Consider the following 13,875-nt stretch of genomic DNA (forward strand, 5'->3'; position numbering starts at 1 on the left):
GACCTTAATTTCTTGTTACAGCAGAATCATTAGATTAGGGGGGTTCTTCCCTTTTGATTAGTACGAGAGCTGTTTGCCTTCCTTACAGGCCAATAGTGATGCAATCCACGAGGTCATAGGCAGTGATTATATTTCACCTATATTTCAGTTATAGTGTTTCCACACAACGCTCCAATCCTGAATGTACTGCACACAATTGAGATGTTGTTTATTAACCCTTTATTAATGGCAGCTCAGAGAGAGTGACCAATTTGTTACCACCTTCCAAATCCCTCAAACCGTAAGAGAGGAATAGTGACCAAGGGGTGAAACAGTATGAGTATGCTACTTGATAAATAGAGCACACTCCACTCCTCCCTGTTCCCCTATAGTCTCTCTCACATTCACAATTACAGAGGTGGAAGGGAAGGGGTTAATACTGAGCTCACTCGTCACCACAGACCAAAGGAAGCCAGGGGTGTGCTTACTTGATTTTTAGAACACACTTCCTCACTTCCTAGTCCCCTCTGATTTACAGTTAAATAAATGGAGAGGAAGGGGTTAATTTCTGAGCTCTATCATCACAGCAGACCAGAAGGAAACAGGGGTGTGCAAAAAAGTTTTTTTCTGAGAACACAAATCCCCCCTGGATTACTCTCTCAATCAGAGATATATAGAATGGAGAGTAAAGGGTTAAACCAAGCTGAAACAGTCAGTATCGGCATAAATGTGATACTATTTGCCCCAAGAAGACTGACAATATTACTTTAATAGTGCACATAATCTGCAGTTTTTGTTTGCAGGTACAGTGTTGGAAGGGTTAATGTCCCCTTACATCTTAATCATTGGAGGCTAGTGAGCCATTCCTCCTCATATCCTTTACTTGAATACCCCATTCCCCATGATTTCAAGGAGGGGGATTAGCACTAAAGTATCCAGTTAGTTAACTAAGTGAATTGACTAACTGACTAAAATGGCACTAGCTACCGGAGTGAGGATCTGACTTGCTGGGCAATGTTATTCCCCCTCACTATTCTCCTTCTCATCGTCGCGTTTCTACAGCAGGAGCAGCCGTGATAGCTGGCAGCTTTCCCTGATAGTGAGTGCCGCTCGTTACATACTAGCAGTCCTTATATATGAAAAGCCCCTCCTTCGCTATATCCCTGATTTCTTTAGTTAGTGCAATACTGGGTCTCTGTTGATTGGCAGTTTCAATTAGGGTAAGATGCCTCTCCAATATATTTTGAGTGTGTTTTCTCTCTTTTCTTACGTGCTGCTATACTAGTTATTTGTCCTCTCGTGTAGGCCTTTTCGGGCAGCCATACCCATGTTGGTTGTGACTCATTGAGTACATTGGTGGATAGATACAATTAAAGCTGCTGGGATATCTCCGCTTGGGTAATTTGTTCTTTTAGAAGGGACTCATTGAGTCGCCACCTTTTTGGAGGCTTCAGGGCATTTTGTGTAACAAATCGTGTAAGCACTTTGTCATGGTCTGACCATATGCACAGTATGTGTCTGGCCTGTGTCAAGGTAGGTGTAAGGTGAGTGGAGACCAGGGTCCATTCTATGCGTAAGTATGTCTTATGAGATTGTGAGAAGAAAGTGTATCCCCTTCTGGTCCCATGTAACTCCATCCAAGCATCAACCAAGGACAGGTTTTTTAAGGAGGCTATCAAGGAAGCCCTTTGTATATTGCTAAGTTTATCTGGTCCATTGTTGACTGGTCGAGGGAAGGAGCAAGTGCCATATTGAAGTCCCCCATTCAATATATATCTGCACCCTCAATTGCCTTAAAGGGGTTGTCCCGCGCCCAAACGGGTTTTTTTTTTTTTTAACCCCCCCCCCCCCCCCCCGTTCGGCGCGAGACAACCCCGATGCAGGGGTTAAAAAAACAACCCGCACAGCGCTTACCTGAATCCCGGCGGTCCGGCGTCTTCATACTTACCTGCTGAAGATGGCCGCCAGGATCCTCTGTCTCCGTGGACCGCAGGGCTTCTGTGCGGTCCATTGCCGATTCCAGCCTCCTGATTGGCTGGAATCGGCACGTGACGGGGCGGAGCTACACGGAGCCGGCATTCTACACGAGCGGCCCCATAGAAGACTGCAGAAGACCCGGACTGCGCAAGCGCGGCTAATTTGGCCATCGGAGGGCGAAAATTAGTCGGCTCCATGGGAACGAGGACGCTAGCAACGGAGCAGGTAAGTATAAAACTTTTTATAACTTCTGTATGGCTCATAATTAATGCACAATGTACATTACAAAGTGCATTATTATGGCCATACAGAAGTGTATACACCCACTTGCTGCCGCGGGACAACCCCTTTAAGCTTGTTGGAGATAAGGGAGAAAAGTTTAAAAGGGTTGTTTACCGATGCATAGGAGTTAATGATTACAACCTTCTGATCATATAGGATACCTTGTAGAATAATGTAACGACCCTGTGTGTCTATCTCCGAACTGGTCACGGAGAGGGGAAACATATTATGCAGGATAATGGAAACCCTTTGGTGTTTCTTAGGAGCTACAGAGGAGAACACCCATGAGTACTGGACATGAAGATGTCTGGGGGCCGAGGGTTTCTTGAAGGCATATAACCTCTGCTCACTCCTTGAGATATCGTAGAAAAGCTTTACACCTCTAAAATGTGGAGTTTCCCAGACATAGTGGGAGATATTAACTACCATTGAAATTGAGGTTTAAGTGCTGTTATGTATTATTTTTGAGGCGGAGGGGGTCAAGAGTTTTAGGGATATACCTGTCAGGATTGTACCAGTCAAAACCAACATCCAAAATTCAACCAACATCCAATAACAAGTAAGTGGCATAATATAAACCATGTAACACAAAAACACAAATATATCAAATAGGGTTAGAAAAACCTTTGGTAGTGCAAGCTGAATGGGGCCCCAATAGTTATAGAGGGCCCTTCCAGAGCCTAGAGTAGGGGGAGCATCAAATCTCTCTAACTTGTCCCATTTCTTTGTGGCTACAACCATATTGGAAATCAGTGAGATGGGTTCTTCCCCTGGAGTGAGCCTACACCTGTTACTGTCCCCCATGCAGGTACAAGAATCAGTGTCCAGAGTCCTGAAGGGCTCGCGGTGGCAAATGGGGGTGAGGGGTGGCGTATGAGGCTTTATATTCATAAAGCAGTGCGACCAAGGTGGTGGTGGGAGCCATTAGAAAATGTGATGTCCCTTACGGAGAAGTGGCTGAGTTGGAAATAAACCCAGAGGGCTTGGCTATACATTACATATCGGTCACAGGAAACCTCAGGTACCCAAGGAGTAAACTGTAACTTCGCATGACGTCACGGGTGACCTCAATCCAGGGAGCATGGATCCCGTTGTCTTCCGGCTGTGGACCATGTTCGTGCCGATTGTTGTGGTCTAGGACAACTGCCATTGTCTGAGCTAGGGGGAATTGCCAGCTCTTCTAGGGCACATTTTCCATCATCCAAGGATTAGATTATGAAGGAACGTTGATTATGGCGGACTTGAAGTGCAAATGGAAGGTTCTATCGGTACCTGACACCCGCCTGCTGTAAGGCAATTGTAATGGGCCGTAGAACTCTTCTCTTTGCCAAGGTTTCTGGTGCTATGTCGGTGAAAAGCTGTACAGCCAGAGGCTCCCCTGGTAGGGCTCCAACTTCACGAGCTGTGGCGAGGATCTGGTCTCTCATATCTGAGTAGTGCATCTTAAGGATGACATATTTCAATGTGTCTGGGTTGTTGGGTTTGGAAAAGGCACGGTGCATCTTATCTGGTGTGATTCTTGAGCGACCTGTGGGAGGAGGGCCGAGTACAGGATGAGGGATGCTTCTTTTAAGTTGTTGATGGATTCTGTGAGTCCTCTGATCCTGATGTTAGCCCTCCGACTTCGATTTTACAGGTCCTCGGATTTTACCTAGAGCGCTTCTACACAGATAGTGTAGCCCTTCCACCTTGTTCTTTCATAGTCAAGAGCATCAACTATGTCATCCGTCTTCTGCTCATGATCACTTGTGCTCTGGCCCAGATCTCCCACATCGCAGCCCGCAGTTCCTCTCTGATAATATGTTGAATTTGAGAGAGTAAAGTGCTGTCCAACGCGGATAGGTTTGTATCTGGATTAGGCATTTTAGGAGTGCTTGGTTGACCGTTTATCGTCTGTTCACTTATGACCTGTATGTTGGAGTTCCTGGGCAACGGCGCCATTGGAGGACAGTTGTCGCTTGGTTGGTCCGTGAAAAAATCTGGCAGGGTGCTTTGTGATGTTGACTGTGCTGCTTTATGCGACTTGCTGTTTTTCTTGGACATTTTTTGTTGTCTCTCCTGGGAGCTAGTTGTTGTAATTGTGCTGATTTCCTTCTGAGAAAGCTGAGAAGAGGTTAGAGCATAGTTCAAGGGAGGACAGGTGACATCCCTTTTGCCACGTATGAGCCAAGATCCATTGGGGGCGCAGGCTAAAACACAGGACGGAGGGTCCTCTTATATTGGCAGTGTGGAAAGGCCGGTGGTATCAGCACTACGGGGGGAGGGGCGTTTACTAAACCCAGGATTCTACTGCTTTTACAATTCATGGGAGCGGAGTTCTCGTGGGGAACGTCCACTCAGTGCCACAGTTGGTCAGGCCCCCGTGGCTTTCATATTTTAGAATAGTGCTAGCAGTGCAGCACACTTTTCAGTAGACTGCAGTAATTACTTTGAAATACTACTTACAGACCAGAGAACTTTGCAGCAGCTTTCAGTATTTGATATAGTGCTTACAGGCCAGCGAACTTTGCAGCGGCTTTCAGCAGTTGATATAATGCTTATAGGTCAGCGAGCTTTGCGGCGGCTTTCAGTGTTTAATGTCATTTGTTTATTGTTTATGAAATCTTCTTAGTTTTCTTCTTTTTCTGTATTCTAGGAGACCAATTGGAATGCAGTCGCAGAGTTTTTTCTCTTAGGATTTCAATGTAGCCAAAGTTTTAGACTTCTCCTGTTCTGTCTTTTTCTCGTGGTTTACTGTGGGACAATATGTGGGAACCTCCTGATCATCACCCTGGTGTCCACCAGCAAGAACCTCCACACTCCAATGTACTTCTTCATCTCACAGCTATCTATAGGTGACATCTTCTTAACCACAAATATTGCCCCCAACATGCTCCACATCCTACTGAATAATGGGGCGACCATTACTTTTGTTGGTTGCATGACGCAGTTTTATCTTTTCAGTGCCTCAGAGGTATTTGAATGTTTTCTCCTCACAGTCATGTCTTATGATAGATACGTGGCCATCTGTAATCCCCTCCGTTATACATCTATCATGACAAGTGCCCATTATATGACATTGGCAATGATCTCTTGGCTATTTGGCTTCTCTACTACATTACTCGACACTATAACAACATCAATGCTCATCTTCTGTAGATCAAATGTCATTAACCATTTCTTCTGTGATCTTCCTGCTTTACTAGAAATTGTATGTTCTGACACATTTGTTGTCCAATTAGAAGTCTCCCTACTAAGCATACCAGCCATCGTTATACCAACCACAATAATCATTTATTCTTATGTTAATATTCTTCTTGCAATTTTAAGGATCTCATCCAGTACCGGTAGACAAAAAGCATTCTCCACCTGTAGCTCCCATCTAATTGTGGTCTCCATATTCTATTGGTCTATGTTCAGTGTGTATGTTGTCCCAACAAAGCAGTACAAATTGACGATCAGTAAAATCCTATCACTACTGTATACTGTATTTACCCCTATGATTAACCCCATAATATACAGTTTCAGAAATAAGGACATTAAGAAAGCTGCATGTGACTTGATTCAGTAATATATGATTTCGCATGACACACAGCCAGCATGTAAATCTAAATCAGGCTCATTTTTTTTTAGTGGTTTTCTGGGCAAAAACTACTAATGACTTATCCTCAAAATATTGATGACCTTAGCCTCAGGATAGGTCCCCAGCCAATGACCTGATCATAAAAGTAGGAGTGGAAGTGCCCAGCTGGCTTCACACACAATAAAATCAATGGGAGCTCAGGAAACTATTTCACTTTCAGCACTTCCACCTTCAGCATCAGGGGCAGACATGTAAGTGTAGTTGCTGCTTCAGCCAAAATTGATTTCAGTGGGAGTAAAGTCAGCTATGGCACTTCCACTGCCATCAAGTTTGATAATGTCCAACTATGCCACACTGATATTGGGCTGGGCAATCAGCTAATCATCGGGAATCCAGAGTGGTGGGTCCCCAGCTATTACCATTATTGATAACACATCCTGTGGCTAAGTCATCAATAGATTTTGCTCCGAAAACCCCTTTAAACATTAATTTTATTGAAAAAAATCATTTTTAGGAAAAGGAGAGAAGAAAGGGGATGCTGGGGTAAAATGAAAGTCACTAGAATTAGCATTGTAGATACATCGAATACTCAAGTTTCAAAAAGAAAATATAAAGATTGGAGCATTTAAACTAAATCTGGAAATTTATTCAGCCAGGCTGATCAATTAGTTATATTAGATGAGTTTTGGCTGCAGTCTTGGCCATTCAGTCCTCTTGTGGGGTGGTATAGTCTTCAGCAAATTCAGGATGGTCTGATTCATCTTCTCGCAAAGTCCATTGCCCTGTGGGTGATAAACTGTGGTTCTGACAATTAGAGAAAACACACAGAGTTGAGACACAAAGCCAAAACCTCTAACCATCAAAATCGTCTCTGGATAGCCATAGGGTAACAAGAAAATCTTCCAGAGCCCTGCAGCAGTAATTTTGGCAGTTAGATCTTTCACACTGGTGACTATTATGAAGTTAATGTAGTGATCAATGATGGGTATGATGTAGGTATAGCCAGTTTTGTGGGGTTCCACTTTGAAATGGTCAATGGCTACCATTTCGAAGGGGGCAATGACTCTCGATGGAATGAAATGGAGCCTTCTGGTCAGCTTTCTTTTTCTGTCTAATTTCCCATGTGGTACATGCTTGACACCACTTTTCTATGTCTCCTCTCATACCAATCCAATAGAAGCTGCAGCAGATGGTAGCTTCTGTATTCTGAACACTGAAATGTCCTGACTGTTTATGGTAGGCGGTAAAGACTATACCGGCATCTCACCATGGGATGACAACTTGATGGATTTGGTTGCCCGTGATGGAGTCCAAAGCGTTGCGATAAATTAGACCTTTCTTCATAAAAAGTCACTTCTGCTGTCTCCACAGACGACTCAGCTCTGGATCTGTGTTGCCTCAACGGATTCTCACAGAAACTGTTCCACTGGTTAGGAGCTCTTGGAATTCTCCAATAGTTTTGTTTTCAGTTTGAAGCTGGATCCACTGTCCTTTCTCCAAAAGTAGGTCTGAACGCACTTCTTGTATCTGTAAGGTAGAAGTCCTCCATGCATTACTACTGGTTGATTGTTTATTAAGCAAAGCAGACATAGAAAGCAGGCATCTTGATATAGAATCATAGAATAGTAGAGTTGGAAAGGAGCTCCAGGGTCATCAGGTCCAACCTTCTGCTCAATGCAGGATTCACTAAATAATCCTAGACATATGTCAACTAAGTGATGTGATAGCTAGGCCGCTCTATCTAATATTTATGGATACTATCAACATCGGGGTTGTACCACTGGATTAACGCACTGCTAATGTAGTTCCAATATACAATAAGGGGTCCAAAAGTGAGCCTGGTAACTACAGGCTGGTAAGTCTCACTTGAGTAATGGGAAAAAATATTCGAGGGGTTTCTGAGAGACGCCATCAAAGAATACCTAAAGGAGAACAATGGAATAACTCCTCACCAGCATGGGTTCACGGAGGGTCAATCATGTCAGACCAATCTGATCAGCTTCTATGATGAAGTAAGTTCTAGGCTGGACTTGGGAGAGTCTATTGATCTCGTATATCTGGACTTCCCTAAAGCATTTGACACCGTGCTGCATAATAGGCTGATATATAAAATGAGACAGCTTTGATTGGATGAAAACGTGTACATGGGTAAAGAGATGGCTCAGAGATAGAAAGCAGAGTGTGGTAATAAACGGTTAATACTCTGACTGGACCACCGTTGCTAGTGGGTGCCACAGGGTTCAGCATTGGGCCCCATTCTGTTCAATATATTTATCAACGATCTGATAGAGGGGCCTCACAGTAAAATATCAATATTTGCAGATGACACAAAATTATACAAGATAATCAATGCAACGGAGGACAATGTACGGCTACAAACAGACCTAGATAAGCTAGGGGCTTGGGCAGAAAAATGGCAAATGAAGTTCAATGTTGATAAATGTAAGGTTATGCACATGGGTAGGAGAAATGGATGTCACCAATATACACTAAATGGGGTACTGCTAGGGAAAAGTGATATGTAAAAAATACCTGAGGGTACTAGTGGATTATAAATTAAACTGGAGTAACCAATGCCAGTCACCTACTACAAAAGCTACTAAAGTCTTGGGGTGCATTAAAAGAGGTATAGGGACGAAGGATAAGAACATTATTCTATGACTATATAAGGCACTTGTTAGGCCCCACATGGAATATTGCGTACAGTTATGGTCACCAGTGCTCAGGAAAGATGTTACAGTGCTTGAGGGGGTTCAAATAAGGGCAAATAACTAATACATGGAATGAAGGGACTGGAATACCCAGAGAGGCTATCAAAATTGGGATTATTTACCCTGGAAAAAATACGGCTAAGGGGCCATCAAATAACTCTGTATAAATACATGAGGGGACGATACAAGGATCTCTCCCATGATCTGTTTATTCCCAGGACTGTTACTGTAACAAGAGGGCATCCTCTACGTCTAGAACAAAGCAGGTTTCATCGCCAACACAGAAAAGGGTTCTTTACTGTAAGAGCAGTGAGACCGTGGAACTCTCTTCCTGAGAATGTGGTAATGGCAAAATCCATAGAGGAGTTTAAAAGGGGACTTGATGTCTTTCTTGAGCGGAAGTATATTACAGGATATAAATTTTAGGTGACCAGCAGGTTGTTGATCTGGGTATACATACAGGTAGGAACTATTAGATGTTGATCCAGGGATTAGTTTGATTGCCATTAGGGAGTCGGGAAGGAATTTTTCCCACAAAAGGGCTAATTGGCTTCTGCCTCTTGTTTTTTTTGCCTTCCCCTGGATCAACAAGGAGGATAAACAGGCTGAACTAGATGGACATTGTCTTCATTCGGCCTTATATACTTTGTAACTATGTTACTATATGTCTTTTCAGCATTTGTTTGAAGACTTCCATTGAAGTCCGATGGCAATATGTTCCACTCGTTGATTACACTCACTGTCAAAAAGTTTTCACAGACATCTTGCTCTCGTAAGGAATATATTGCTATTGGCAAGTGGGACAAGGAAGCTGCTTCTGATCATAGAACCATAGAATCATAGAATGGTAGAGTTGGAAGGAACTTCCAGGGTCATTGGGTCCAACCCACTGCTCAGTGCAGGATTTACTAAATCATCCCATACAGATATTTGTCCAGCCTTTGTTTGAACACTTCCATTGAAGGAAAACTCACCACCTCCCATGGTAACCTGTTCTACTCATTGATCACCCTCACTGTCAGAAAGTTTTTTCTAATATCGAATTTGTGTCTCCTCCCTTTCAGTTTTCCTTGTGCAAATGAGAATAGTGCTGATCCCTCTGCACTGACAACCATTCAGATATTTGTAGACAGCTATTAAGTTTCATCTCAGCCTTCTTTTTTGCAAGCTGAACATTCCCAGGTCCTTTAACCGTTCTTCATAGAACATGATTTGAAGACCGCTCACCATCTTGGCAACTCTTCTTTGTGCTTGCTCCAGTTTTTCCATGTCTTTTTTAAAGTGGGTGCCCAGAACTGGACACATTACTCCAGATGAAGTCTGACTAAGGAAGAGTAGAGGGGGTTAATGACCTCATGTGATCTATGCTTAATACATCCCAGAATTGTGTTTACCTTTTTGGCTGCTGCATCACATTGTTGACTCATGTTCAGTCTATTAGTATACCCAAGTCTTTTTCATATGTGCTGCTGCTTAGCTCAATTCCTCCCATTCTGTATGTGCTTTCTTCATTTTTCTTGCCAAGATGTAGGACTTTGCATTTCTGCTTGTTAAATACCATTCTGTTAGTTGCTGCCTATTGTGAATCAGAAAAAATCAAATCAGAATGCCCCTTATGTAATTATAGAAACATTCTGAATGTGGAAGGTGAATGCACACTCACTTGGTGCTCGAAGAGTTAACCCTGTCTCAGGAAAACCCTCCGGCACCTATTGTCCATGTTGGCGTGTAGAAGTTTCTTTTAGTCCAGTATCCACTTGGTGGTGGAGAGGCGTCCAGGGTTAGCAAGCTAGACTGGTTTACCAGAAGCTTGTTCAAAGATATCCGTGTCAAAAACCAAAATTTAACCCGTGCTACAGAGGAATGTAAACTTCCGTTCCGTAAAATAATTGAATAGAGCTACGCGTTTCAGCACCTCTGTGTGCCTTTTTCAAGCTTAAAATACAAACATTAACATCCTAATTTATATACAATCATAAGTATTACTCACAACAAGATTCCTCTCTGCGTCCTCGCGAGGTAACTCATGACGTAATTACTGGTGAGGGACTCCCTTTTCTCTAACGTAGTCTGTCACATGACCTCTTTTGGATCACATGCATGCGTTCCAATTCTTCAATAGACTTTATCAACAGCTTTTGTATAGGTACAAAAGCCCTTACATTTACATGCATACAGCTATTTATAAAATAGAGATATCCATCATCAATATCAGATGTTGTACATTCATGAGCTTATCATTCACAAATTAATTTTGACAATTATATATATATATATATATATATATATATATATATATATATATATAAAATATAAAAATAAATGATTATACTAATCTATCTTAAATTTTATAAAAAACATACAGCATATAAAAAGATATTTAAAGGGGTTGTCCCGCGGCAGCAAGTGGGTCTATACACTTCTGTATGGCCATATTAATGCACTTTGTAATGTACATTGTGCATTAATTATGAGCCATACAGAAGTTATAAAAAGTTTTTCACTTACCTGTTCCGTTGCTGGCGTCCTCGTTCCCATGGAGCCGACTAATTTTCGCCCTCCGATGGCCAAATTAGCCGCGCTTGCGCAGTCCGGGTCTTCTGCTCTCTTCAATGGAGCCGCTCGTGCAGAATGCCGGCTCCGTGTAGCTCCGCCCCGTCACGTGCCGATTCCAGCCAATCAGGAGGCTGGAATCGGCAATGGACCGCACAGAAGAGCTGCGGTCCACGGAGGAAGAGGATCCCGGCGGCCATCTTCACCGGTAAGTATAGAAGTCACCGGAGCGCGGGGATTCAGGTAAGCGCTCCGGTAAGCTTTCTTTAGGTCCCTGCATCGGGGTTGTCTCGCGCCGACCGGGGGGGGGGGGGGGGGGGGGGGTTGAAAAAAAAAAAAAACCCGTTTCGGCGCGGGACAACCCCTTTAATCTTACTATGCTAACTGTAGATGTATATTTCATCCGTGTAAAATTATTTATCATTAAAATATTTTAATATACTATCAATATTTAAAAATGATCTACGATTAGTTTATCTGAAAAGGCCTTAACTAAAATATAACTTTTATTAAATTAAGATGAAAAACTATTCCTCCAGACTGGGGGTGTTTGGACAAAACATATAAAAGGACGATACAAACACATTTAATCCTCCATCAAGAGTCAAGAGATGCTGTTTGATCACACCTTGGTTATGATAAGAATCCCGGTTACCAACTCTATTTTCACCTTGAGATCAAACTTCTCATCAAGGGATATCGTAATCAGAATAATATAAGGTTAATAGAGGCACTGAAAATAAATAAAATAGATCATTTCCAGTGCTATATATAATTCTCTGCTGGCAAATGGTAAAAAAGCCAGAGATTAAATGTCAGATCATTGGTGTGGACTATTACACTGAACAACTGGCGATGCAAATGGGCCCAAATAAGGTAAGTATTTTTCAGTGCTATATAGTGGAACACTCCAGCAGATGGTAAGGGGGCCAAGAGTGAGATGTCCTACCAGGAAACCAACAAACACTTTAAAAAGTTGGTAAACGCACTGAAATTACTGTAAATATTTATTAAGTGCTTAAAGTGCCCGTCACCCAGAATATGGTGAGAATGCCGGGAATGATGTATAGATACCAAGGTGTCTGGTTGTCAAAATGACCCTTAGTAAGGCAAAATGATGTCTGCCAGATGCGTGACAACAGGCGTCACAAAATAAGCCTGAGAACATGTAATGTGTCAGCAGTTTTAATTAACGTGCTGTCATTTGCAACAAACAGCTTTATTTGGTTGTCTCAAAAGTTATATTAATAATGAAGGTGCTGTGAATTTTTAGCACCAATTAGCATTAGCTTAATGAGGCACACTAGTTGTACTGTCAACGCGTTTCCACAGTGTAAATGATGAGACACTGTTTCATCAGGACATAGTATAATTGTACTGTTGTTTGAGGTGGGGGTGCAAGGATCAATTGATATATTTGAAACTGTGCACACGCCAGTACCACCACAAATATGTTAGAAGCGCCCGAGATTCTGATCAAAGATGTTATAATATTGAGCCTAAGATACAACCTAGCAAGGAGACGTTTAAGACACTATGCTAGTCTATAGCCCAACGGGCAGAACTTCACACTATTGAGGTCTGCCAGTGTGAAGTTCTGCCCGTGGGGCTATAGACTAGCATAGTCTGACCTCATATGAATTCTTGTAGCTGAATATGCAAGGCTTTAGTGGCATCTCCCCCCCTTAATTGTTCTCAGAGGGGGTCCACATGAATGTCTGCCTTCAGAGCCTCTTGGAGAGATAAGGTGTTGTCTTAACTCTCTGTTAATTGCTAAAGAATTGCATCTTCAGCTCTGAAGTGGTGGAGGTTTTAAATATGTTCTGCAGTTGCTCGTGGATCTGTTCCACCATCCTTTTCTGTGCTTGGGGCCAGGGCATCATTTCTCTTAGGGCAAAATATTATTGTTCTCAATTACAGAAACCAAGTAATCTTGTAGATATGATACATTTTAATGGCTAACAAACATACATTTTTTTTCAATAAGCATGGTATGAGGTTCTTTGTCAAATGCTTTACTAAAGTCAAGAAATACTATATCTACCACATTTTCCTGATCAACCCAGTTGGTGATTCTGTCATAGAAGGAAATTAGATTCATCTGGCATGACTTGTTTTTTACAAACCAATGTTGGCTTTGGTTAATTACTCCATTCTAATCCAAGTACTTGCATATGTGCTGTTTAATAATAATTAAACAAATTATAATTTGTTCAAAGACGTTTCTCGGTATAGAAGTCAGGCTCACAGGCCTGTAGTTTCCTGGATCCTCTTCTTACCTTTTTTGAAGATAGGGGCAGCATTTGGCCTTTTTCAATCTTCTGGGACTTCTCTCGATCTCTTGGAATTTTCAAAGCAATTATCTCTGCTGCTTCCTTTAGTATCCTATAATGTAATTCACCTGAACCGGGAGACTTGAATTGATTAAAGTTAGCTAAGTGTTCCCTCGCCATCTCTCTGTATATAGATATCATGCATTTGTTTATTCCCCCAATAGTACAGGGAAGATCAATTGGTGTTACATCTATGTTCTGAGAGAAAACAGATACAAAATAGGAATTAAAAGTTCCGCCTTCTCAACATCATTAACCAATTCACCATTTTCATCCTGTAAACATCCTATAGCATCTTTGACTTTTCGTTTTCTTTTGATGTAACCGCAAAACTTTTTAAATTGCTTTTAGCCTGTCTTTCAAGCCTCAATTGATTATTAGCTTTAGCTTTCCTAACACCCTACAATTTCTGCAGACCACATTATAGTTTTATTTAGATATTCCCCCCCTCTTTTCATTTGATAAATGTATATTTCTT

At 42.1% G+C, this 13,875-nt stretch overlaps 1 protein-coding gene across 1 annotated transcript; it reads left to right on the forward strand.

The window, feature by feature from the left end:
• The first annotated feature begins 3,791 nt into the window (after positions 1–3,791).
• LOC136610346 (olfactory receptor 11L1-like) lies at positions 3,792–5,788 on the forward strand. Its single transcript, XM_066589579.1, has 2 exons — positions 3,792–3,827; positions 4,874–5,788. The coding sequence occupies exons 1-2, from the start codon at positions 3,792–3,794 to the stop codon at positions 5,786–5,788; spliced, it is 951 nt and encodes a 316-aa protein (XP_066445676.1).
• Positions 5,789–13,875: the final 8,087 nt, after the last annotated feature.

The sequence above is a fragment of the Eleutherodactylus coqui genome, chromosome 2 (genome assembly GCF_035609145.1).
Source record: "Eleutherodactylus coqui strain aEleCoq1 chromosome 2, aEleCoq1.hap1, whole genome shotgun sequence".
NCBI lineage: Eukaryota > Metazoa > Chordata > Amphibia > Anura > Eleutherodactylidae > Eleutherodactylus > Eleutherodactylus coqui.

Bases quoted from the DNA above. Each gene is read 5' to 3' on its own strand.
- LOC136610346 (XM_066589579.1), top strand. From the start codon at position 3,792: ATGAGGGATGCTTCTTTTAAGTTGTTGATGGATTCT. The intron at 3,828-4,873 runs GTGAGTCCTCTG...TCTGTATTCTAG, and splicing joins TTAAGTTGTTGATGGATTCT to GAGACCAATTGGAATGCAGT.